The sequence below is a fragment of the Primulina eburnea genome, chromosome 11 (genome assembly GCF_022965805.1).
Source record: "Primulina eburnea isolate SZY01 chromosome 11, ASM2296580v1, whole genome shotgun sequence".
In the NCBI taxonomy this organism is placed as follows: Eukaryota; Viridiplantae; Streptophyta; class Magnoliopsida; order Lamiales; family Gesneriaceae; genus Primulina; species Primulina eburnea.
This window is the reverse complement of record NC_133111.1, coordinates 3,830,493-3,854,336: the sequence shown is the minus strand read 5'-3', so window position 1 is coordinate 3,854,336 and position 23,844 is coordinate 3,830,493. Positions and strand designations below refer to the sequence as shown.

The following is a 23,844-nucleotide window of genomic DNA, read 5'->3' as shown; positions in this document are numbered from 1 at the left end:
TCTTTGAATCGACTCTTGGTCGTTTAACAGCACATGTTTGAAAAAATTTATTAAAATTTCGTTTGAGATAAATTCCAATCATTAATCAAAGACCGTTTTCGATAATTTTCACCAATACAAAAACTTGTGTGAGACGGACTCACGTGTCGTATTTTATGAGACGAATCTCTTATTTGGATCATCCATAAAAAAATATTACTTTTTATGCTAAGATTATTCGTTTTTTTTTTTGTGAATATCAGTATAATTGATCCGTCTCACAGATAATAATTCGTGAGACCGTCTCACAAAAAACCTACTCTTTCATCATATAAAACATCTCATGAGCTGGAACAAACATGAAATACAAATGTAATAAAAAAAACTATAATTCTCGTCATAAAATCATTTGCATAACAAAGATGAATAATCAATCACGAAACAATTCACAAAACATGTAACAATATCAAACAGGGAAAAAAGAACTGTGAGATGGACAATTTAATAATCCGACATATCCCATGACAACATCTCAGAAGCTTTAAAATAGGGAAAATAGAGTTTTAAATGCCATAACCTTGAACTGAGCTTTCACATTATTTCACCCCCATTAAATATTGGCACGTCTTGCCGGATCTTTGGATGGAATAAATGCATTGAAAGTGCGTGAAATTAGTTTGCCTTAGCAGTTAATTCAAGAGGAACTTCAGCCTCGGTAGCCTCGTAGGAGGACGCATGCATGTGTTTGTGTTTGAATTCCTCAAACTGCAGCAAGAACAAACGAGAATAAGTAGGGAAAGCAACTAGCTTTTTACCGAGGAGCTGGACCCAAAGAGCCTTTCTCCTTCACACGCCAACACAAAAATGTACGCACAGAAAAAATACGAGGAAACAATGGGAGGTGATGGATTAAACTTTAAATGAGAAATTAGAAGAGTGCCAGCAGTTTGCTCCACCATATCCTTCAAGAATGCACGACTTCTAAGACAAATCAAACAAACCAAAGCCTCTGATCTAATTTTGAAATCTTGAGTGAAAATTAAGAAGTCCATATTCCCCATATACAAAATAACAAAAGTTTCTCAAAGGTACTTACGATCTTTGAAACAATAATGATGATTAAGTGGATTTAATTCAAGAATAAATAATTCTTCGAGAAAATGAAAATTGCAGCGAATAGAAGTTAATATGCCTTCATTTAGTAGAATTTGTGTCTCAACACTCAAGGACCATGGAGGATTTCAATTTTGTTACTACGGAAATAGTATTGACCTAAAAGCAAGGCAATTTAACTTATTTCAAGTAAAGACTAAGCATACTGGCTAAAACATCGACAAAAGAACAACATTAGTCAAATAATGCCACACCTCTTGACAAACTTCTTGGTGAGTAGCAAAAAGATTGTCGTATCGCCTTCGTAGATCTGAAATTTCAGCCAGCACCTTTTCGTGTTCAGCCACCGTCGGACCACCTAACTTTTGTTGGATGAACCTGTTCGATCACTCAATCAATTTATGTAGCCAAGGTAATTTAGGCAGAAAGAAGTAAATATACACATATTAAGTGTGGTATTAATGCCCCTACTGAATCAAAGAGTATGTGACTTGCCCTTACGAGATCCTAATAAAGGAGATGGGTAAATTAGATCAACACCCAGGGGGTATGGCATCATCATGGATGAATTGTCCTGGGGTTCAAATAACTACAACCAATCCCTAATACTACATAAATTGTCAGCTTAAATTTAAGAGCAAAGGACATGTAAATGAAATCTTAGGTGGGAGTTGTCTCGCGCCCCTAGGTATTATCTACCTACCCACCTGTGTCGGTTTCGGGTACATGTACCCTTTTGTTTAAAGGTCGTTCGAGCTTTTCCTTGGAGTATAGCGTGGGTTACTTCAGCGCCGTAACGCCTGGTGCTCGAACATTGGCTCGAGGCATTTTCTCTACCCCTTCTTACCCTGAAAAAGCAGGGGCACCCTACGTTCTTGAACCGATAACCATCATAAGTTTAACTTTACTCCAGAAGCCTTGTTGAATTTATTCAAGATTTTGAGGTGTTTCTATGATTAAGGCAAACTCAAGGAGTGCTGATATGATATATACCAAAGACATCAATAATAATGATTTTGGGAATCAGAAAGCTTTCAGGCAGTCAACTCAAAGACTCGGAATACATGTCAACAAAGTTAAACTATTCTAATGCAAGAACATCATACCTGATACCGTTCATAAAGCAACCAATATATGAAGTTATGAACAAAACAACCTTAAGGCCCTTGTACTTACTCAACAGCTGAGGAAGGCTTGTCGTTCTGCTCGTATAGTGCGACAAGAACTAGAAAAATGAAAAAATAAACATGGAGAAGGCATCAAACACAGAAGTGTATGGAAAACCATCAATAAATTAGACGAAGGTTACAGACTTGAAGTAGGTCTAAACCTTTTGTTAGAGCATCGAGAACTCCACTGGACTCCAGGTACTTTCTAAAAGCTTTCTTCTTAGCTTCCTTTTCCTGGGACAAGATTAAATAATGGAAGGAACGTAAAATAAGAAATACCTTCGTCAGATCAGAAGCACTGATTACCCTGAGATGGATGCGGCATTTCAGGCCAGCTTGTTGTTGCTATTTGCTATTTAATTGGTTTCAAATTTTTGGTTGCATGATTAAAATAACTAACAATTGAATCAGAATTTTTCTTAAGAAGTGGTTGCACAGGTAATATTTGGTCCACAGCTATTTCCAGCTTTCTGATGAAGGTTTAAATTTTCATCAAATTCTCTGTCGAGTCGTCTATTTTCCTTTTGAGCGATTAAACACTATTTCTAGGTTTCACACCATATGAGGGAAATTAAATAGATATTAATGTAAAATAGTGCAAATCCACTAACACTCCCATTACTTCAACAATTCTACTATCTCGCGCAAATTCTATTAGATTTTCCTATACTGATCTAGAGACTAGAAATCATGTAAAACAGAAACATAAAAAAAACATATCAAAGGATCGGTATCTCTATGACTCTATTCCAAATATTGTTCCATCTACGTTAATCAATTAAATTACATGAATTCTCCCTTTTCCTGTTCTTCAAATTTCTTACAAGAACGTGTATCACCCAATAAAACAAAATCAAGCAACATTAAGTTCACAGATCCGGGATCTTCACTTCTCAAGAATAAATCAGGACATTGATTGAGTAAACGCAACTGACTGAACACATTTCCATTCTTCCAGAGCAACAACACTAGAATCCAGCAGAACGAGTAAAATCGAATTAGCGGTGATGAAAACTTACCATTTTCTTCGAAATGCATCAACTACAGAAGAAAATATCAGCAATTCTTCTTTGGGAATGAAATAATAGTTCTCTGGCGTCAATTTCTCTATATTTTTTCTCTGTGAAAGTAGGTGGAGTCGGTTGGCTGTACCGTATAATTTTAGGGGACGGAATTTAAAATCACGGCACCTGCTTTTAATTGTTCAGGTGGCCGGAATCCTAAACTCCGGCCACTTGAGATTAGATCTACACAATCTGAGTTTAGAATCCCCGCTCGTTATATGTATGAGCTCGCAATTTTTTTTATGTGCACTCTGTCACGCTCAGAGTCGGGGTTCGCGCCTGTGTGATTATACAATGGGTCCTCTATAACAACTATTTCGTATTCGTCCTCGTACTATGAAAATGATTAACCCAAGTTGCTAAAGAAAGTTCATTGTAAGCTATTATAAAGTCATTTTAAATCTTTGATTTTTTCGATGTGGGACAAGTATATCACAATCACCCCTCCTTCAGAACGCGACGTCCTCGTCACGGCCTGACCCCTCGATCCACCAGCACCGAGGTTCCAGAGGTGGCTCCTACAAGTTCAAAAGGTGGCTCCTGTCATGTAGCACTTTGCCCCGCAGGTTCAAGAGGTGGCTCCCATGCACGTACCACTTTGCCCCGCATAGCACTTATTTCCCGGTGTTCCATGCCGGTGACCAGCTCTGATACCATTATGTCACGTCCCGAGCCCGGGCCCACGCCTGCGTTACTGCACAATGAGCCCCTATAGCAACTACTCCGTATTCGTCCTCGTATTACGAAAATGATTAACCCAAGTTGCTATAGAAGTCCATTGTAAGCCATTATAAAGTCATTTTAAATCTTTGATTTTTTCGATGTGTGACAAGGGTATCACACACTCAATAAATTTCCGTGTTAATCCAATGTTCATTAACTTATATAAGACACGTATAGTTGGGTGCAATAATTGTTCATGTTTGATAGAGCGATCGAACTGTGGTGCTTGAGTTGTTATGCGGTTTAAAAGATTTGAGTTGCATCATTACGACTAGTTATAGCTTTGGTAAAGCGACAAGTGCTCGATCCTACGATTAGTATCAAAGCCAAGGCCACGTGTTCGATTCTCATTGATTGCAAAGTATACAATTATTGGGAGGAAGATTGTTGAGTGCAATAATTGTATCTGCTTGGTAGAGCGATCGAACTGTGGTGTTTGAGCTGACGTGCGGTTTAAAATATTTGAGATGCACAATTACCACTAGCTATAACTTTTGGTAAAACAAATGAAATAGTAATATTTATAGTAACATATAACTCATAATATTTAATTTAACTTCTTAAAGAATTTTTTTACTTTTTATTTTTACAATTCTATATTGTGGATAATAAATTCTATATATCGATCTTTCGCAGACTAACACGGACGACTATTAATTTCTTGTTAAATAAGTTTTAAAATAATAAATAAATCAACATATGTAAAGAAATGCACATTCAAATAATATTATATGGTAAATATCAAATAAACTCATATAATATTTATTAAATATAAATTTTAAACTATTGGTATGATTTTCACCATTAAAATTTGAAATATAACAAAAAAAAATAAACTTTCATATATCATCATTTTGTGATATTATAATTTATCATTTAAATAGAAATTACATTAAAAATATAATTACAATATTACAATAAAATCATTGGAAAAAAAATAGAGAGAAAATTAAAAAGATAAAACATTTAAATGTAGTATTAATATAAAGATGAGTTATTTGATAAAATTAATATAAGAATTACATTCTATTCTTGAAGTGTAGAGAAGGTTAATTTTGTCATTATATAATTGGAAAACAATGTTATTAGTATGATTTTCACCATTAAAATTTGAAATATAACAAAAGAAATAAACTTTCATATATCTTTTTGTGATATTATAATTAGAAATTGCACTAAAAACATAATTACAAAATTACAATAAAATCATTGGAAAAAAATGTAGAGAGAAAGTTAAAAGGATAAAACATTTAAATGTATACATTTAAATGTAATATAAAGATGAGTTATTTGATAAAATTAATATAAGAGTTACATTTTATTCTTGAAGTGTGTATAGAAGGTTAATTTTGTCGTTGCACAATTGAAAACAATGTACTTTGTCCACACTTTTATAGGTAAAATAGATTTTGGATTTGTTCGTTTTAGAATAAAAATTTTGAAAGTTGAAATACGAAAACATCTCGGTGATATAAATTTAATTTTGTAAATAAATAAAATAATTCTGAAAGTTATTAATTAACAAATTTTATATCTGGTAGCCTATTATATAATCCGAATTAATCAAGTCACGCATATCATTTTTACGTAATAAACTATTGAAACATTATATATAATTTGAACTATGATCAAACCATTATGTTTATATCAAAATTATATGATGATCTCATGCAATTGTTAGAAAATCCTTTTTGATAAAGTAATTTGATCGAGATGAATCTCGTGTCTGATTCGATTTCTTGAATATTTGAATATAGCACATTAGAGTTGGAGTGATCAAATTTAATCAAAACCCGCATCGTCGACCGAATCAAATGTACCATACTATTATATCCAATTTTTTAAAACAAATCGTGGTTTCAAAAAACTATAAAACACTTCACCAGACGTATCAAAGCCTCTTGGATAATCTGTTCTGGCATAAAAAACAACCACAACATAAAAGAAAATAAGGGTTAGGCCCCAGTACCACAAACCAATAAAATTATGACAAATATAACTGACATGAAATAAAATCAAGTAAAATACAGTGCAATGAAATGCGTATCGGCAACAACAAAATAACGGATACCAAAATGGAGTCCAAATGAAATGCATCAGCAATAGGAACAGTGGTCACGGGTACCAGGAATGCAGCGACGAAACATCAAGTCGCCGTTCATCCATGCACGTAGCATCGAGGGTCCGGTGGTCAGTCCTCGTGCAGTCATCAGGAGCGTGCTAATCTTATCACTCGCTCCATCAATGAGATGTCTAGAGTGATCTAATTATATCACTCACTTTATAGATGACTCAACAGATCAATAATGATAGCAATCAATGGAGTAAAGGCTCGAAATGATATGTGCTAATAGTATCAACTCAAATAAATGCATGAATGCACTCATGTTATTTACATAAGCACATAAAACACAACACAACTCATTACAAATACTTAACTTCATTCCACATCATTATAGACTTCATAATGAAACAGTTCATGCGTACTTCAATTGATATTTAATTTACCACCGAAATTTCTTAAGGATTTCTCAAAGAGTCCGATAATGTGTCAAATAATGCATTTCATATCAAGTTTTATTTATTTTTCCAATATTTGACAATTTAGCCTAAAATTCCAAAAAATCCTTAACTTAGGCTTTAAAATTTCTAAAATTCATCACAAAAGTAAATATATCGATTTATTTAACTTAAATCTCTCAATACTGGACAATTTGGAATTTCGAAAAGTCAATCATATCGAATCTGAAATTTCAATATTGGCTACGAATTCCCAAAAATTTTCATTTTTTATTTTTTAATGTTATAAACAGATCCCAAATTTAACAATTCAAAAAGCAGAAATTCCCAAATAATTAAATCTGAATTTTTGAAATTAATCCAAATAAATTCCAAAAATCTTATAGATACCTCTGATCGACTCAATTTGTGTACATACAATCAACAAATATAAATATCAATTGTTGGAATTCCATGAATCAAAATAATAAAAATTTGAAACCCTAAAATTTGAATTTTTACCTCAAACACTTCAAATTTCAAGTACAATTATAAAATCAATTGTCCAAGATCTGAAGAACACGAAACCGAGGCGAAGAGTAAAAACTCGAACGAGCGACGGCCGAAGGGTTCAAACAAGGTTGTGGAAAATATTTGCAAAATGGGTATCAATAGATAGCCCTTGTCGAGTGCTTTCTAAATATGTATTTACTTTAATTTTTGGGCAAGGAGCGACAATAATCGACGGATAAAGTTTGTTGAAGAAGAAAGCAAAACTTCAGCAGATGAATACAGGGAGAGAGAGAAAAGAAGATTCACGTTTCTTTTTATTATTATTGTTATTATTATTATTTTTTAAACTTACTTATAATTGGGCTGGACTTTAGGGAATATGTGTTGAGCTCTAACTTTCTACCAACTAATAAAAGATTTCGTCCTCGAAATCTAACATGCAATGGTTTGGTGACAATTTGCTGGAGAAACACTGACTGATAGCAAAACATGATTTGATAAATTTATATTTTTATTAATAATGACACACAATATATTCATTTGATATTTAATATAAATTTAAGTTACTATTGTTAAAAAATTGAAGTTACTAATCAAAACATAGTTTCACCTTATTTCTTATTATTTTATTAGTCTCCATTTCCTCCACACTCAAATTCCCATAGTTTCTGATATCTTGCAAAAAGTATTTGAGATATCAACTCCATTGAGGCAAAAATATAGCTCATCTAGTAAATCGTTATGTATGCAAATAAAATGTGAATATAAATTCAACTCTAACCACTAAATATTTTTATACTGCATATGAATATTTTTTAAATATGTTTAAAATCTACGAGATATCATCTTCAGTGAATAAATATTCTAGAAAAATAAATTATCATCTCAATATTCTACCGAACGGTTGATTGAAATATATAAATAACATAGTATAATATTTTAATCCATATTTCAATTTGCAGATTTATAATTATAGTATTCGACTCTACTATATTCTCTCAACCATCAAACATATTTCTTTTCCTCTTTATGAAAAAACCGTATAGCCACTCAAAACCGACTAAAACCAATAGAAACCATGCATTAATTTTTAATTTAAAACCGCAACTTACAAAAATGTTTAAAATTATGCTCAAAAAGGTTATTTCGACAATAAATTTTCACGTTTTTGTTCAATGTTGGATTTTTTTGGGAGCAACATGATGTTTCACACATTAATTTTATCATTTTAAAGAATAAAAATATGGTTCATTATGTTGGAGAGTAGACAACGATCTGTCTTTTTTTCGGGACGATTTTTCATTCGAGAAAAATAAAAGACAAAAACTTGTGTGAGACGGTCTCACGGATCGTATTTGTGAGACGGATATCTTATTTGGGTCATTTATGCAAAAGTATTATTTTTTATTCTAAGAATATTACTTTTTATTGTGAATATGAGTAGGGTTGATCCGTCAATCTGTGAGACGGTCTCACATGAGAGTCACTCAAAATAAAATGATATTATACGTGTTTATTTTAATTTAATTTAGTATATTTAAAATAATTTTATTAAATATGGGGCAAGGATAATTCTATTTTTTTCATATCAATATATGTAATATTTTTTTAAATTTAATTAATGAATTAATACATTCCACTCCAAAAATAAGGGTTTATTCTAAAAGAATCCCACTTTCAAAATCAGGGAGCGTCCACCTCTCTTTCCCCAAATTCGAAACCCTAACAAATATCGCCCTCGATTACTTTCCCTCTTTCCTTTCCTTTCCCACTTTTTCCCCTGCTCTGCGCGAGCTTCAATTATCAAATGGCGACACCAGGCGAAGCCACTGCCGCCAACGCCAACGCCAACGCCAACGCCAACTCTTCCGGTGCTGGGGGTAAGTTTCGTAAATTTCCTTTTCGTAGAGGGCAACGTCCAACGACGCCTTACGATCGGCCCCCCACATACGTGCGAGGCATAAATAGTCATAACAATGGTAGCAACAATAGCGGTAGCCTGTTCACGAAGCTTGTGGTGGACCCTGCATCCAAGTTTATAAACTACGGTGCGCACCGCTTCTTCGGCTCAGTTTTCCGCAAGCCTCTTCCTCCCACGCCTCCACAGCCTACAGGTTCTATGTCGATTGTTTATTTGTCTAACGGATGTTTATATTTTATTCTGTTGAGTTTGTTTCACAAGCAGTGAATTTGGTTTGTTGGGAATTGTTTGGGTTCGAGTTTTGATTGGGGGTTTTTGTTGTGTGTTTTCATCAGTGTTTTACTGTATGACATCAAGTATATTTAAATTGTGAGTGCCTGTAAGATTTTGTTAAAGTGCCTGTAACACATGCATTTCTCACGGATTTTTCCATAGATTGGTGTGTTTTTCCATAGATTGGTGTGTATTGACATGTTTTTGCTAGATCTTTTAAGATTCTGTCTTGTTGATTAATACAGTTTTTTAGTTCCTTTTTTACATGTCATATTTGAAAAAGGAATCCAGTACCAATTTAAATTTCTATGTTACTCTGTTTCAGAAGGAAAATGATTTTTATACCTTTTCTGTGTTGTTTGTGGTCATTTAATGGTAATATGGCATTTTTCCACGAGTTGTCATTATTTACTCCATTTTCTCTAAATTTCATGATATACAGAAATTGTTAAAAAGTTGTATTAACAAGACAAATCATATGACATCAAAGTATAACAAACATAAATATGAAATTATGCCAACATTTCAAATCAATTTTTTCCCCAAAACTTCAGAATACATCTCCCATTTGCTATTACCCACTTGTTCAACACGATGGAGGATGCACTGGACTGATCTAATTTATCTCGTGATGTAAACAGAGGTAAATGGTGACTTGATTGATGAGCCTCATGCGGTAGTTTCTAATGTAAGTTTAAGTAATTTATTTTAAGCTTTATCTTGTATTGCATCTTGTTTGTGTGCTTGTAATTTGTAATTTTCATATTTGATGTGTAATTTAAACAATTAAAGTCTCTTCTAATTATATATTGGAGATTTTTGTTCTATTGCTATCTTTTCCTTCTCATGGACGAGTTTTCTGTATTAAATATATTTATATGATTCAAAGAACAGTGCCTCAGATCCCCACCACTGATTTTTTTTAAAGGCCACCACTGATAGATTTTTTTTAAAGGCCACCACTGATATTTTTTTAAAGGCCGCCACTGATAGTTTTAAATGTACCTTTTTGCAACTGTGGGATAAGTTCTCTAGGCAGGATGAGTGTTAAAAGATTTTTGTTATTTATTTTTTTCTCTAGAGGTTTCTGCTTATTGCTGTTCTGACTCGAGGGCAATTCTGGAAGATGTGAAGGGATTCTATTTGAGGATCAGGAATTGTCTGTAGTGCAGTAAAACAGTTTATTATGCGTTATACAAAGTTCATGTGTCCAACTATCGAAGTTCACATTTTGTGGAAATTAGCATTGAAATGTTTGAAGCGTTTAGTGCTTGGTGGGTTATGACTTCCAGTGATCCAGTTCTTCAACATATGTTGTTCACTTCTGGACATCTAATTCTGCAAAGCTACATTTCAATATATGCATTTGATCACATGCTAAAATGCAGCGTAATTTAGTGGTAGAGTAGTTCCTGTTGCGTTGCGCTATTGTGGTGCAGCACTATTTTTGAAATATGCACAAAATACACATGGATAATTCATAATAGAATGTCAGTTGTCACAAGCAACTAACTATTTCCCATGTCCTCCTTTAGTCCAATCTATCCTACATATGATGATTATTTTTTTCGGTATTTAAATGTGACATTGGTTATATTAAATTTTCTCCGATTGTTGAAGGATCAAAGTGGTGCACAAAAGTCTGAAGCTGGTGAATTTACCCAGCCGTTAAACAGTTCAAGTAGCAGTGGGATCTCTGAACTCGAGCAATTGCTAAAGCAGAAGAACTTCAGCAGGTAAAGTTTTAATTTCTTCTCAGTTCTCATTCATGAACATATATTTCTGTTTCACATGATTAACGAATATGTACTTGCTAGTTGTTCAAACTATTAGGAGCTTTCTAGTTTCTGCATTCTAGGCTGTGAGAGTTGTTCATGGTGGAAAGTGCTTCGATTGTCACAAGATTGTATTAGCATATGTTACTTTTTTCTCGCATCCCTTATTCTTGTAAACACTTCTACTCTGGCAGTTTTGCTATCTTATGTATTCCTTCATTTCTCCATGTTCTGTTTTTTTAATCCCATACTTCTTCCATCATTTGCAGCTGCCGGTGTCTGCTTTACTGGCTAGTTTTGCTAGTTGTTTAATATTGACGAGAACAAAGCATTTTGTACCCATTTTTTTGCGTAGGTGGGTTGGGGTTGCAATTTTCCTATATTTCTTGAATTTTGCCTTGAAATTCAACAGTTATCCTGTTACAGTAATCTCCCAACTTGGAAACTGTCAGGTGTATTAAATTGAAATGGCAATCAATGATGTTGCTTGTCACTGTATATGTCTACGATGTATCTTTAAGGTTCAATTTTCATAGTGGAGGAATCAGTCCTTAGAATCATATGCTTGTGAATTGAATTATTAAATTTATATTATTTCAGGTGGGATTACCGTAGGATTCAATTTATTCTGATATAGTATACTATAAGTGCTTAAGTCATCCTTCCTCTTTAGTTTGAATTTTTTGAAGTTCTGCAAAATATCTTAGTACGTGACTCTGTTTTTGCAGGTCGGAGGTTGACCATTTGATAGAATTATTGCAATCAAGGGCAGTAGAATCTTCTTTCAGAGTTGAAAGCCAAAGAACTGAGAAGGTGGTATCAGATTCTGGAAGGCATCCTTTTGCCAGTGGTCCATTGGAAGAAAACATATATGAGGGGGATAGATCACAAGGAGTTATGTCAACTCCTGTTATCAATTCTAAAGTAAGATTAAGATGAACACTTCGATGTTCTTATTCTTGGGCATAGTGCGCGATCTCTTGTATTTATATTGTTGATTGATGAAATTTGTAGCTTCTATCAATTATCTTCATGTTTTCAAGGTAGCAAAGTCTCAATTTTATGATATAAAATCTCTTATGATATAAAATCTCTCATGATATAAAATCTCTGCAGGTCATTGAAGATGATTTGGCGTCTCCTGCTGAACTAGCAAAAGCTTACATGGGCAGTAGACCTTCCAAAATATCACCGTCAATGTTAGGAACGCGAAGTTTATCTGGTGGGAACTATACATGATTGCTTTGTAATGTTCCATTTTTTACCAAATCACTGAACATTTGATAGACGATGCAATCTTCTCCTTATTTTGGTGTTTCAGAAAATGGTTTTGTAACGCCAAAGTCTCGAGGGAGAATGGCTACTTACAGCATGGTTCACACCCCACACTCCAGAGTTCATCCACATTCTGTCCAAAAGGTCCATATATTTTATTATTGTTTCTCTGCAAAAGCAATGATTTGTTATCCGGAGTTCATTTTTTCCCATATGGTTATTTCAGGGATTTCGATTAACTAATAACGATAATACTGGGCCATCAATGCCATCATATCATTCGCTAGTGGAGCAGAGTGAAAAATTTGAGTCTAAACCCTTGGTATGCATGGACATGTAATTATATAACTTATGGAGTTTAGATTCTTACTTTTTGAGTATATTATTTTTATTTTAAAAGTTGTCAATATTGTATATCAGGCCTTAAAGCGGAAGAATTCAGTGTTAGATGACGATCTTGGATTTGTTGGTCCCGTTCGGAGAATCAGACAGAAACCCAACCTATTAGCTTCTAAAACTTCTGTTACTGCCAGTGGAACGGAAAGTGGTTTTGATTCTGTGCTTGTGTCTTCAAAACAGAAGCTCCCAGTAATTGTTAAACCAAAGAGTAGTATCTCAAAAACTGTTGGGGAGAATCAGGATGACAGCAACCCGAGTGCGAGTTATACCCATGTCCCTTCCAGATCCAGTGAGGTGGCTGCTAGAATTTTGCAGCATCTTGAAAAGTTGACTCCGAAGGAAAAGTCACCAGAGTCCAAGTTAGTTAAGTTGCGGGATAAATCCCCTCTTAGATTGACACCCAGTATGCTTGGCGGACAAGCTGTAAAGATCAAGGAGGACGTTGTTTCCCCGCAGTGTCTTCTGAATTTTCAAGATGGACAAAAAATGAAGGATACGTCCACTGCAACTCTACCTGGTGCTTGGGATTCTACGGTTCAAAAGTCTGGAAATGCAGAACAAACTTCCACTGAAAATTCTGTTATGCGTGCTGAACTGTTGAATGCTGTAATGAAGAATGATATTGTGGAGTCCTTAAAAGCTCCTGGGCCTAGTAGTAAAACCGTTCATTCTATTGTTAAAAATGGGGTGGTAGCTCAACCTCCTCTTGAGGAGAGAGCTTTTAGGATGGATGCGCAAGAGGTAGGTGTTTGAGTGTTTCTTTAACCTATGCATTAATTAGTCTACTTAGTTTGATTCATTCTTTTTGGAATCATATGAATTGGATGATGTAGCAGCAATCAGAGATATTTAGTGCAATTTCTCTCTGGTGCATGTCATGTCGACTGTGCATATTTATCCGCCTTGGTTAAAATATATCATGTTCAACAGCTGAAATCATAAATAAGCTTCATTTTCTTTTACATTCATTAAATCAAAATTACGATCCTTTGTTTTATGGCTTTCTTAATGATCAGGATGATGGCGTAAATTGTTATGAGGCTGCAGCTGGACCATTGGCTGAAGGAAAAAGACCAAATGAAACTCGTTTTGTTGACAATGATGCCTCAATTACCAAAGGACCCACAGTTCTGAAAGCTAATAATCAACCAAAAGCTATGGTACCTTCAGGTCATATTTCAAACAAAACAACTGAAAGTGGTACTCTTGGTGGGCACATGATTGGACTAGGAAATGGTGGCACCGTTTTCCCTCCTTTAAGTGCAGCTATCCAATCTGAATCTGATCCTCATTCAGTTGATTTGTTTGGCAAACTAAAGGGAACCAAGGATTTACCTCCCTCGTCTCCTTTTAGCTCTAGAACCGTTGATGAATTGCCCGCCTTGCCTTCTGGATCAAGCAACAGAACGACAGTATTGAAATTGGAAAACTCCAGCAGGTTAGTCAGTGAAAGCAATTTATTATCTTTTCTTCCTGTGCTCATGACATGCACTTTTAGTACGGGGAATTTGGATATGCTCTGCTCATATATGTCTATTTTTATCCGCTTTTTCCCCGACTTTTGAATTTGCAATTTTTTGGCTAAGAGTGGCTCAAATGATCGATAAGCCTGTATTCGATGAATTTTCCAACTTCAGTTTGAGACCTTTATCTTGTATCAATTTTTGGGCATGGAACTGAATGCCCCGTGGGAGAAATAAGTCAACCTTTCTCGAAGCATTAAATTACTATCACCTGGCTCTCATTTACTTGTAACCATTTTAGAGTATCATTCAATTAAATGATGATACCATGCCAAACGTAAGCATTCCTTAAGAAGATAAATTACTATTGCCTGGCTCTTACTTATGGTAACCTGGCTCTTACTTATGGTAACCTTCTATTAAATGATGATGCCATCCCCAGCTTGGCTAACAAACTGCAATACCCCATTTGGTAAAGTGGTTAGCTTTAAAGTTTATGGGTACTGATGCCGCATTATATACAACCTGATTGGTAAAGTATGGTTTTTTTAATTAGAAATATTTGAGCTAAAACTAGGCTAAAGTGGTTTTTATTTTTCAGTTTAACACTAGCACGCCATATTATCATTGTTTTAATATTGGTACCTGCATGTGCAGCCTGGTCAATGTTCTTCCTTCTGCAACTGGCTCACAGTTTGTAATTCCAAAGTCAGATCAAAGTGGTCTTCTGCATCCACTGAAGGCTGGAGATGCAAATGGAAAATCACAAACTGTACCATCCTCTGCATTGAATGGGCCACTTTTTTTAAGTTCCCCTGCAGCGTCATTGACTGCAGTTTCTTCTTGTTCTGCCAATCAAATATCCACAGCTAAATCTAGCTTATTTAACCCTTCGACCAGCATTGCAAGCTTTGGCTCTACTGGGAATGGCGCTAGCTCTTCAGCCGCTATCAGTGGCAGCTTTTTTGGGTCAAATGTGGCACCTTCAGTGTCTGGTGGACCTGTTGCCACTTTTGGTGCCTTTGTAGATCCAACCACTACAGTTTCAGCAGCACAAGCTGCCAATGATTCAGCATTAGTTGATTTGAAATCCAAAGCTCAGAAAGAATCAAATATCAGCTGCTCAAGTGGAAAGCATTCTGCTGTCGCCTCATTCGATGCTGCCAACTCTGGAAGTGTCGCTTCAGGACTTGATATTTCAGCCAGTTATTCAGGTGCGCATGATCTTCAACGATCTCCTTTTGCTGGTGCCAATACATTTTTGGTGTCTGGTGTCGAAACTTTTTCACAAAGCACATCAACTCAATCTGTATCAGTACCATCCTCAAATATGAATAGTAGTATTTCTTTTGGCACTTCCTCATCCAATTCTCAGTTTGCTGCTCAACACCAAACTTTTATCTTTAATTCTTCAGCCTCTTTATCAGATTCCGTTGCTGTTACTTCCAGTAGTGAGCCAGCAAAGAGTGTATTCAGACTAGGTGGGAGTTCTGTTATGACTTCAGTCCCTAATACTACTAGCTCTTTCAGCAGCGGTGCTTCTGGGATATTTAAGTTTGGTGCTAGCTCTTTGGCTCCCTCTTCAGTCCCTAACACTGCTAGCTCTTTGGCTCCCTCTTCAGTCCCTAACACTGCTAGCTCTTTCAGCAGTGGTGCCTCTGGGATGTTTAAGTTTGGTGCTAGCTCTTCGGCTCCCTCTTCAGTCCCTAACACTGCTAGCTCTTTCAGCAGTGGTGCCTCTGGGATGTTCAAGTTTGGTGCTAGCTCTTCGGCTCCCTCTTCAGTCCCTAACACTGCTAGCTCTTTCAGCAGTGGTGCTTCTGATATATTTAAGTTAGGTGCCAGCTCTTCGGCTCCCTCATCAGCTTGTAACTTCTTAAGCTCCAATACCGCCCCTTCTAATGTATTTGCTTCTACTTCTCCATTTACGGGATTTTCATTTGGTGCATCTTCAACTACCTTTACTCCTACGAGTGCTACATCATCAGTTTTTAATTCATCCAGTCCCAATTTTTCATTTGCTGCTAATTCTCCAGCCATGTCTTCACCGCCTCCTAATATTACACAACCAATGTTTGGAAACGAACCTTCTAGTTCTGCAGCTTCTCCAGGAAATGGTGACCAAATGAATACAGACGATAGCATGGCCGAGGATCCGGTGCAGTATTCTGCCCCTTCTATTCCCCAATTTGGTCAAACAGCTGTCTCCCCATCTCCCTCTGGCTTCATGTTTGAATCAACAGCTGCATCACCAGCGAATCCCTTCTTATTTGGCGGACAACAAAATCAAGTTACTTCCCCATTTCAGGGATCGGGTGGCAGTTTCTCATTGGGCAGCGGTGGTGGTGACAAGTCAACTCGAAAGTTTATAAAAGTAAATAGAAATAAGAACAGGAAGAAGTGAACACATCAATGGTATAGTTGTATTTTTGAGAAGGGTTGCTACTTGCCACTAACAGACAAAAATCCATACGAAGATGTTAGCTGCTGGAGTTCCATTTGATCTTCTAAATCTTAAACCTTGTTCTTGAAACAAAGGTACCATTTTGTTGCAGTTTTATATTTTGCGCAAGTAGTTAAAGTTTTCGAGGGCAAAAAGTGTCGATCAAGAGTGATTGTTCTAGTCAGATGGGTACGACTTCAAATGTGAAGCCATGGTGCAGTGTAATTGACCATACTTCTATGTATTCATTGCTGTGTGTGACATAAGAGGACGCTTGATAAACTTCTTGATTTGATAGTAGCATTTTCTGTGGCCTTCTTTTGAGTTTGTTGAGGTTTAGCCGATCGTGTTGCTATGCTCGTAAGAAGTTAATCGCTGTTTCGAAACGAACGAAACCACTTGTTTATTTTCTGTCATTCTTAGCCTTAATGGAGTAGCTGATGGTGGATGTAGGGTCTGGTTTTCAAGGGTCGAATAGTCCGGGTTGGATTGCAAATTTTGCTACTTTCTGATGTGAGATGATCGTTGCTTATGTTAAAAAAATAAACGATTCCGATTCTTCACCAACTTTTTCACCACTTACCGGGCAAGGAAGTGATTTTTTTCTTTCAAAACATGAATTATAAAGTACCCTCAAGTTACTGTCATGCCACGTTTGCTCCGTATACCCTCGTCCACAGGAAATAAGCCATTAAATTGGTACATGGTGATGGAATTTGTGATCGGGGAATCAATCGAGTCAGAAATAGTCGTGAAAGAAACCACAGTTGACAGCAGAGTGGAAGTAGTCCGACTGTTGTATAAACAAAGCTTATGCAACCTTGATATTGCCAAGTGCATCCTCTTTTTGTTTCCTCGGACCCACTAAAAATTTTTCAACGATGATTTACAGAACAGTGTTATCGATTCATGCTTATGAAGCATCCATCAATGAATGGAAAAATTAATTATACGCGTAAGTAAATGGCTTACTGGTTTAAATGAGCTGCAACACTTGGAAGAACCAGCAACATAATGTTGGGTAATTACACCGAAACGATGACGATTACGATGATAATGTAGAACACAAATATTTACGTGGTTCATCCAAGATAGGTTACGTCCACGGAACTACTGTAAATCTTTATTATAGAGAGAAAATTACAAGTATACTAAAAATGTGGAACAAAAAGAGATGTGCTCACCTCACCAACAACCCTTTCAGCCACTTCAATCCAACCAAGCATATCATAAATACAAGCTTAACATACGATATATCTAATAGAAATTTAATATAAATATTTTTAACATATTTAAAAAATATATAAATTTTTATTCATCTAATAAATGAGAAATTTTTTTTGATTTTTTGAAAAATATTTATTTATTGTATAAAATTTTGATAAACAAAATAATATATGATTTTTTAAATTATTTTTTTTATAACAATTTAATTTAATTTAATCAATTTAACACGATATTTGATATAATAATTATTTCATGATAATATTTTAAATGAAGATACATATATTTATTAGATTATAACAATAATTTTAAATAATTATTCAAAACAGCCAATAAGTTGTGAAATACAGTTTCTTCGAGAAAACAGAGTTTTATGCTATTCAGCTTCGGCGTGCCAATTTAATCAACACCGATTTAATATAGCAATAAGGAATCTGAAGAAATTGGGAGATTGACGATGAAAAATCTCGGAAGATTTGTATATCGAGCGATTCTCTCTAGCAGGAACAGTGGCGTGCTGTCGTCCAAACCCTACAATTCACAATTTTCAGCTAGAGGATCATGCATGTTTCGTCGCCTGCTCTCATCATCTTCTTCTCCTTGCTTATTCGTTTCAAAATCGTTGAGTTCTTCTATGCATCTCTGCCAACGGAATTATTTCCAAGGTTTGATTCATAATATCAACTCGTATGTTCTTAATGCGCCTAGTGTTTGATTTTATTCCTGAGCAGGAAGAGTCGGCCGTTTAGACTAGGGGCGGCCGAGTAGATGATACTTATCCATTTAGGTTAAGAAAGCATAATTTTTAGATTTATGCAAAAAAGTTGGGTTTTTTTTTTGAGATACTGGGTGAAAATTGTGCTGGACGAGAAAATAGTGCGAGCTGTATCTTTTGAGGATATAATGTGAAGCTCGATGTTATATTTCACCCGTATCTACTTATTGTATTTGCTTGAATTAGCCGTGTTGGGATAGGTTCTGTAAGTGTAGAAGTAGTGCTGGTTTTGTTCGTGATTGCTATGGTGATGGTGGTGTGAGTATGACAATTGCTTTGGACAGGGCAGAGGAGGAGTATATTCATCCAAACACAGTCAACTCCTAACCCTTCATCCCTCATGTTCTATCCTGGGAAGCCGGTCATGAAGGCTGGCAGTGCAGACTTCCCCAATGCACGTTCTGCTATGGGTTCACCTCTTGCAAAGACCATATTTGGAATTGATGGTGAGCTTATGATCTTTTTACATTGCATGTTCCGGTTTATGCAACATATGAAATTATGGGTTGGTTGAAGTTGTATGCTAGTTCTTTTTCATTTTAATTTACTTGTTTGTGGTTTTTAATGATTGTTTTTTGTGTTTTTTGAATGCTAAGATCGATCAAGATTCAAGACTCCACTTTCTGTAGCCTGATTAATAACATCATTATTTGTGTATCCTGTCTTGATTCATTTATTTTTCTTGACCAGTTATTTTCAGCTTGTGGAACATGGAGTGGTGTCGGTTATTAAAATGCAGCATAGTTGTTAAAGTATTTGTATAATGAGGATTAAAATACTTGCTGGATGTCACCTTGTACTAGTTTCATTATTCTGCTTTACTGATCTTCTCTTGGTTGAGTTGGCTCATGGTGTTAAATCATTAAAAGTTCTCATGTAACAAGCTTGCTTGCATGCATAAAAAAACATCAATCTCTGAGTCCATTGTTTCCTGATTATGGGATGAGTGCTGAAAGCTCCACTTCACGAACCATCGGACATTCTTGCTGAGAATATACAAATTAGACAGAGGAGAAAGTAAGCAGGTACTGCACTTGTTCAGTGGGAAGATTGTAGCTTGAAATTGTGGATGACGGGATAGAGCCTTAAGAGAGATTAATTTTGTCTATAATTATTAAAAATGCAATTGATTTAGAGTAGACAGTTCACATTTATAGTTTTTGCATCTACACCGGAAAGACTCAACTATGTGTTTTGGTTGCAATTAATTGGAAATCTTAAACCCATTTAAATATATTGTGTATCAAATTATGGATGACCATCAAGTTTGTGAGTCATACAATTCATGAGATTGAAAAACTAATGAGTTGTATATGGGTAAACAATAAAACAAACACGAATTACAAAATGTAATATCTTTATCATTTTTTTTACTTCTGTGTTGGTGTCAAGATCTTGATTGTGAAATGTGTAACTTCTCATCGGGCAGAATCTACTTTCGGACCAATGTTTTGTTTTGGCACTTCTGAGGGAAATGTTAAGAAAAAATAAACGAAATAGGCCATGGACTTGGATCTACCAAATGATAAGAATGCCTCTGAGATTCAATCGGAAGAAAGTCTTTTTTGCATGAGGTTTCTAGTAGTGAGCCAACAGTGCAACTAACTATTGTGTATATTGCAAGAGAATTCGTAAAACTGTCCACAATCATGTTATTGAACTACTGATTTCTATTAGGTGTGTTATCATTTCCTTGCCGACATTATTTAGATGAATGATTTATGTAACAATTTCTGATCTAAATTTTAATTCATATAGGAATCACCAGGGTCTTCTTTGGATCAGATTTCGTGACAGTGACCAAGTCAGAGGACAATTCATGGGATTTTCTAAAACCACAAATCTTTGCGGCGATCATGGATTTCTATTCCTCCGGGCAGCCATTGATCCTTGATTCAAATACTGCAGCTTCTATGGACACGGCTATCCACGAAGATGATTCGGAGACGGTTGCTATGATCAAAGAATTATTAGAGACTCGTATCCGTCCAGCAGTACAAGATGATGGTGGGGATATCGAATATGTTGGTTTTGATACAGACACAGGGATAGTTAAGCTAAGAATGCAAGGAGCTTGCAGTGGATGTCCCAGCTCATCTGTTACATTAAAATCTGGCATTGAGAATATGCTCATGCACTATGTGCCTGAAGTCAAAGGTGTGGAACAGGAGCTCGATGCTGAAGAAGAAGATGTAGCATTAAGTGGAGCACCGCACGAATAGCTTGCATTCTCATATATCTGCAGGTTTAAGTAGCTTCCTGTGCAATCCGTCTCTTCTTTCCCCTCGGTTTCTGCTGTTTTATATTTCACCAATGCCCTTTTAATGTTTGTCATGCTTTTTCCTAGTTTTATGTTGAGGAAATAATTCTGGTTTTCATCTTGCTTTGAAAGTAACATAGGAAGCATATGTTCATGTTGAATATGGATGAAAGAGGCAGCTAGACATGGCACTTTCATAAGTTAAATCAAGTTTTTTGATTTCTTACTTCTGTTACTTGTGTTTCTTACTTTCTTCCATCTAAATCTTTCTTCCAAATGGCTGACAAGTTGATGAAGTTTTGGTGTTTTCTGTTTGGTTTGCGTGTCTTTTTCTAAAGCAGTTAAGAATCCAGGGTGACAGTCGGGTTCCTAGATTGAAATTATGTGTCCTATTGTTTTTCCGTTTTAATTTTTAAAAGTAGTTTCCCAAATGAGCGACTTTTCAAAATTTCAAGACATATTTGTATATTGGAAATGAAAGTGTAGTTGGAAAAAAAGTTAGCGCGCGCACTTTCCCGTCGATCGAACAGATTTATAGGTACCAAAAATCCATCTACGAGCGGGTGGTTTATAACAACACATCTGACATCGAGATTCGAAGTTTGGACGAGTTTTCGGATTCGGGATCAGTTTTTACTAATGGTGGAGAGCCATTATACAATTTACGTAAGCACAACGTACAACAGAATCACTTCCACCAAGTAATATCGCATTATCTCATACGAAACACACTATTGTGTGTGTATCTCATAAAAAAAAAAAAATCAAATATAAATTATACTATATTTTACATTTTCTTAAAACATCTCGAATAAACGAAATATAATATTAACTGACTCAAATATAATACTAACGCATGAAATGACATTCGGGATATATTTTTAAACTTAAAAACAAACGAAATTAATCGAGAAAAGATATATCAGTGATATTTTGATGACGAGTTTCAAGCTCCTATTGTTGTCCATATCCAGTTTTTAATGGATTCCAGCAAACTGTGTGTAGTTTTTTATGTGTTCTCTTTCGCGGAGAGGCGTAGACAAATGAGCCAGCTTACAGTTTAAACCATATTGCATAAGCTGAACCTCATTAAAATTTGAGTTACAGTTGAGTGGCCAGAAAGAAGGCTTGACTCAGCTTGGCTCCTCGTACTCCTCCCTCGGTGCCGCGTCTGTCTTTAATTCATCTGCCTGGGTTGGAAGGGGAGAATCGAGTTCATGTTATCAATGTAAATAAAGTCAAAAACCAAACTTCATGGTCATTCTCAGCCGGTCAAGTATAACACACTACTTTTGAGTTCAGTTAATCAATAACTTTACCCGCCCTTTGCGCTTGTAGGTTCTTGGAATATTCAAGACTATAGTTCTTCCACTCTTAGGTCAGCTGCCGGACGAGTATGGCCGTAAACTGATGCTTCTTCTCACTTAGTCTACAACTATTGTTCCTTCCAGTATGTTTATCCATACATCTTAAATTTCAACAGGTGCTAGTCTCTACACTTGTAAACATGAAAAACCATAGCTGTAGATATATATTTATGATAAGTATTTAGATCCCAATGACTCATGGTTTCATAATTATTTTATATAAAGCAACATAGCATCGCTTCATCACTCTATGAACATAGATTCTCATTGTAATGCTTTTGTTTCAGAGTATTGCATTTTTGCAGCTTTACTTGCCATTAACCAATGTATATGCTTATTATGCTATCCGGACAATTTCTTATATAATAAGCCAGGGAAGAAATTTGAGATTCGTCTATCCTCTTGTAAATGTGTGCTATCCATTGTTATTTTGTCTATATTTTTATTTTTTGACTTGTCTCTTGCTGACTGTAGGTGCCATATTTGAGCTCCGCTTTTGGAGTTATTTACGTCCTGTGAAACCTTCTGTGAACACTTACCATTGCATAAACCTCATTCCACCATTATTTGTGCAAGATTATGCTAAGGATTTTGAAGTTTTTCCCCCTTCAATCCAGCTTAATTCCAAGTGTACTCATATTTGTATATTTTACAGACTTGCGTTGTGATATCCAAGGCATCAAACTCGGTAAATCAGGTTCGTCTACACTCTACCGCAAAAACTCTATGTTAAAGGACAAAGGAAGCAACTTATTATAATTTTTTGCGGTGTAGTTCTTACTGGAATCAACAGCATGAAATTGAAGTCATGTGAGATGTAACAGATAAAGATATTATTCGATCCCCTGAAAATTATTGGAACTCAAACCTTGGATAACTTGATTGTTAAATTTGCACCAATCTTTCAAATTCCTTTGCTAGAAGGATTTTCTGTTTGATCTTCCATTAAGCTGACAGGGCTTTTTGCTTGACTGAGATCTAATATCTAGTGAATCAGGCATGTACAAAAACCATACCTTGCATGACCAGAAATCCTGTGTTGTTGCAAGTGTCGGGGATTCTTTGAAATTCCTATGAGAGTTGCATGAGTTTTGTTAAATGTCCCACATCGGCTAGATAAATAACCTTTGAGTGGCATATATTGGCTTGGACAATCCTCCCCCCTTGAGCTAGCTTTTGGGGTTGAGTTAGGTCCAAGTTCCAATCTTAACATGGTATCAGAGCCCGGGTTTCACCGTTATGTGATGGACTACCTATAATTAGGCCACCCGTTCTGCCCATAATTGGGTCATTTGTAAACTCCACGCTCCAGATGTTCATTCCTGGGCGTGAGAGGGGTGTGTTAAATGTCCCACATCGGCTAGATAAATAACCTTTGAGTGGCATATATTGGCTTGGACAATCCTCCCCCCTTGAGCTAGCTTTTGGGGTTGAGTTAGGTCCAAGTTCCAATCTTAACAAGTTTCATTTCATGTACAAAAGGCATACCTTGCATGACCAAAAATCCCATGTTCTTGCAAGTCTCGGGGCTTCTTTTGAAGTTCTTATGTCATCAAACATCTTAAATCATCTGTGAGGATTCATGGAAGTATTTTGCAATATTCTTGTT

At 35.7% G+C, this 23,844-nt stretch overlaps 3 protein-coding genes across 5 annotated transcripts; 2 read left to right on the top strand and 1 right to left on the bottom strand.

The window, feature by feature from the left end:
- Positions 1-370: 370 nt before the first annotated feature.
- Positions 371-3,543, bottom strand: LOC140805113 (uncharacterized). The gene is made up of 5 exons (XM_073161308.1): positions 3,281-3,543; positions 2,423-2,495; positions 2,269-2,317; positions 1,347-1,470; positions 371-744 (listed from the first exon to the last, which is right to left on the bottom strand). The coding sequence occupies exons 1-5, from the start codon at positions 3,281-3,283 to the stop codon at positions 652-654; spliced, it is 342 nt and encodes a 113-aa protein (XP_073017409.1). The 5' UTR covers positions 3,284-3,543; the 3' UTR covers positions 371-651.
- A 5,182-nt stretch (positions 3,544-8,725) lies between these two features.
- On the top strand, positions 8,726-16,933 carry LOC140804144 (uncharacterized). 2 transcript variants are annotated; one of them, XM_073159973.1, is made up of 10 exons: positions 8,726-9,174; positions 9,896-9,942; positions 10,875-10,990; positions 11,758-11,953; positions 12,146-12,251; positions 12,351-12,448; positions 12,531-12,626; positions 12,725-13,444; positions 13,720-14,141; positions 15,067-16,933. In XM_073159973.1, the coding sequence occupies exons 1-10, from the start codon at positions 8,868-8,870 to the stop codon at positions 16,568-16,570; spliced, it is 3,612 nt and encodes a 1,203-aa protein (XP_073016074.1). In that variant the 5' UTR covers positions 8,726-8,867; the 3' UTR covers positions 16,571-16,933. The 2 variants fall into 2 exon arrangements, with proteins under 2 accessions (XP_073016074.1, XP_073016073.1); XM_073159972.1 differs by having other exon boundaries at positions 8,727-9,174; positions 14,824-16,933.
- A 1,234-nt stretch (positions 16,934-18,167) lies between these two features.
- On the top strand, positions 18,168-22,834 carry LOC140804939 (nifU-like protein 4, mitochondrial). 2 transcript variants are annotated; one of them, XM_073161102.1, is made up of 4 exons: positions 18,168-18,498; positions 18,893-19,054; positions 20,367-20,853; positions 22,710-22,834. In XM_073161102.1, the coding sequence occupies exons 1-3, from the start codon at positions 18,291-18,293 to the stop codon at positions 20,828-20,830; spliced, it is 834 nt and encodes a 277-aa protein (XP_073017203.1). In that variant the 5' UTR covers positions 18,168-18,290; the 3' UTR covers positions 20,831-20,853; positions 22,710-22,834. The 2 variants fall into 2 exon arrangements, with proteins under 2 accessions (XP_073017203.1, XP_073017202.1); XM_073161101.1 differs by lacking the exon at positions 22,710-22,834 and having other exon boundaries at positions 20,367-21,094.
- Positions 22,835-23,844: the final 1,010 nt, after the last annotated feature.

What these genes read in the sequence shown, in the direction of transcription:
- LOC140805113 (XM_073161308.1), bottom strand. An exon ending in TCTCGATGCTCTAACAAAAG is followed by an intron (nt 2,318 to 2,422) that starts GTTTAGACCTAC and finishes TCATTTTTCTAG; the next exon opens with TTCTTGTCGCACTATACGAG. An exon ending in AAGCCTTCCTCAGCTGTTGA is followed by an intron (nt 1,471 to 2,268) that starts GTAAGTACAAGG and finishes GTGATCGAACAG; the next exon opens with GTTCATCCAACAAAAGTTAG.
- LOC140804144 (XM_073159972.1), top strand. Translation starts at nt 8,868, where the DNA reads ATGGCGACACCAGGCGAAGCCACTGCCGCCAACGCCAACGCCAACGCC. An exon ending in CACGCCTCCACAGCCTACAG is followed by an intron (nt 9,175 to 9,895) that starts GTTCTATGTCGA and finishes TGATGTAAACAG; the next exon opens with AGGTAAATGGTGACTTGATT. An exon ending in CTCATGCGGTAGTTTCTAAT is followed by an intron (nt 9,943 to 10,874) that starts GTAAGTTTAAGT and finishes CGATTGTTGAAG; the next exon opens with GATCAAAGTGGTGCACAAAA.
- LOC140804939 (XM_073161102.1), top strand. Translation starts at nt 18,291, where the DNA reads ATGAAAAATCTCGGAAGATTTGTATATCGAGCGATTCTCTCTAGCAGG. An exon ending in CCAACGGAATTATTTCCAAG is followed by an intron (nt 18,499 to 18,892) that starts GTTTGATTCATA and finishes TGCTTTGGACAG; the next exon opens with GGCAGAGGAGGAGTATATTC. An exon ending in GACCATATTTGGAATTGATG is followed by an intron (nt 19,055 to 20,366) that starts GTGAGCTTATGA and finishes TAATTCATATAG; the next exon opens with GAATCACCAGGGTCTTCTTT.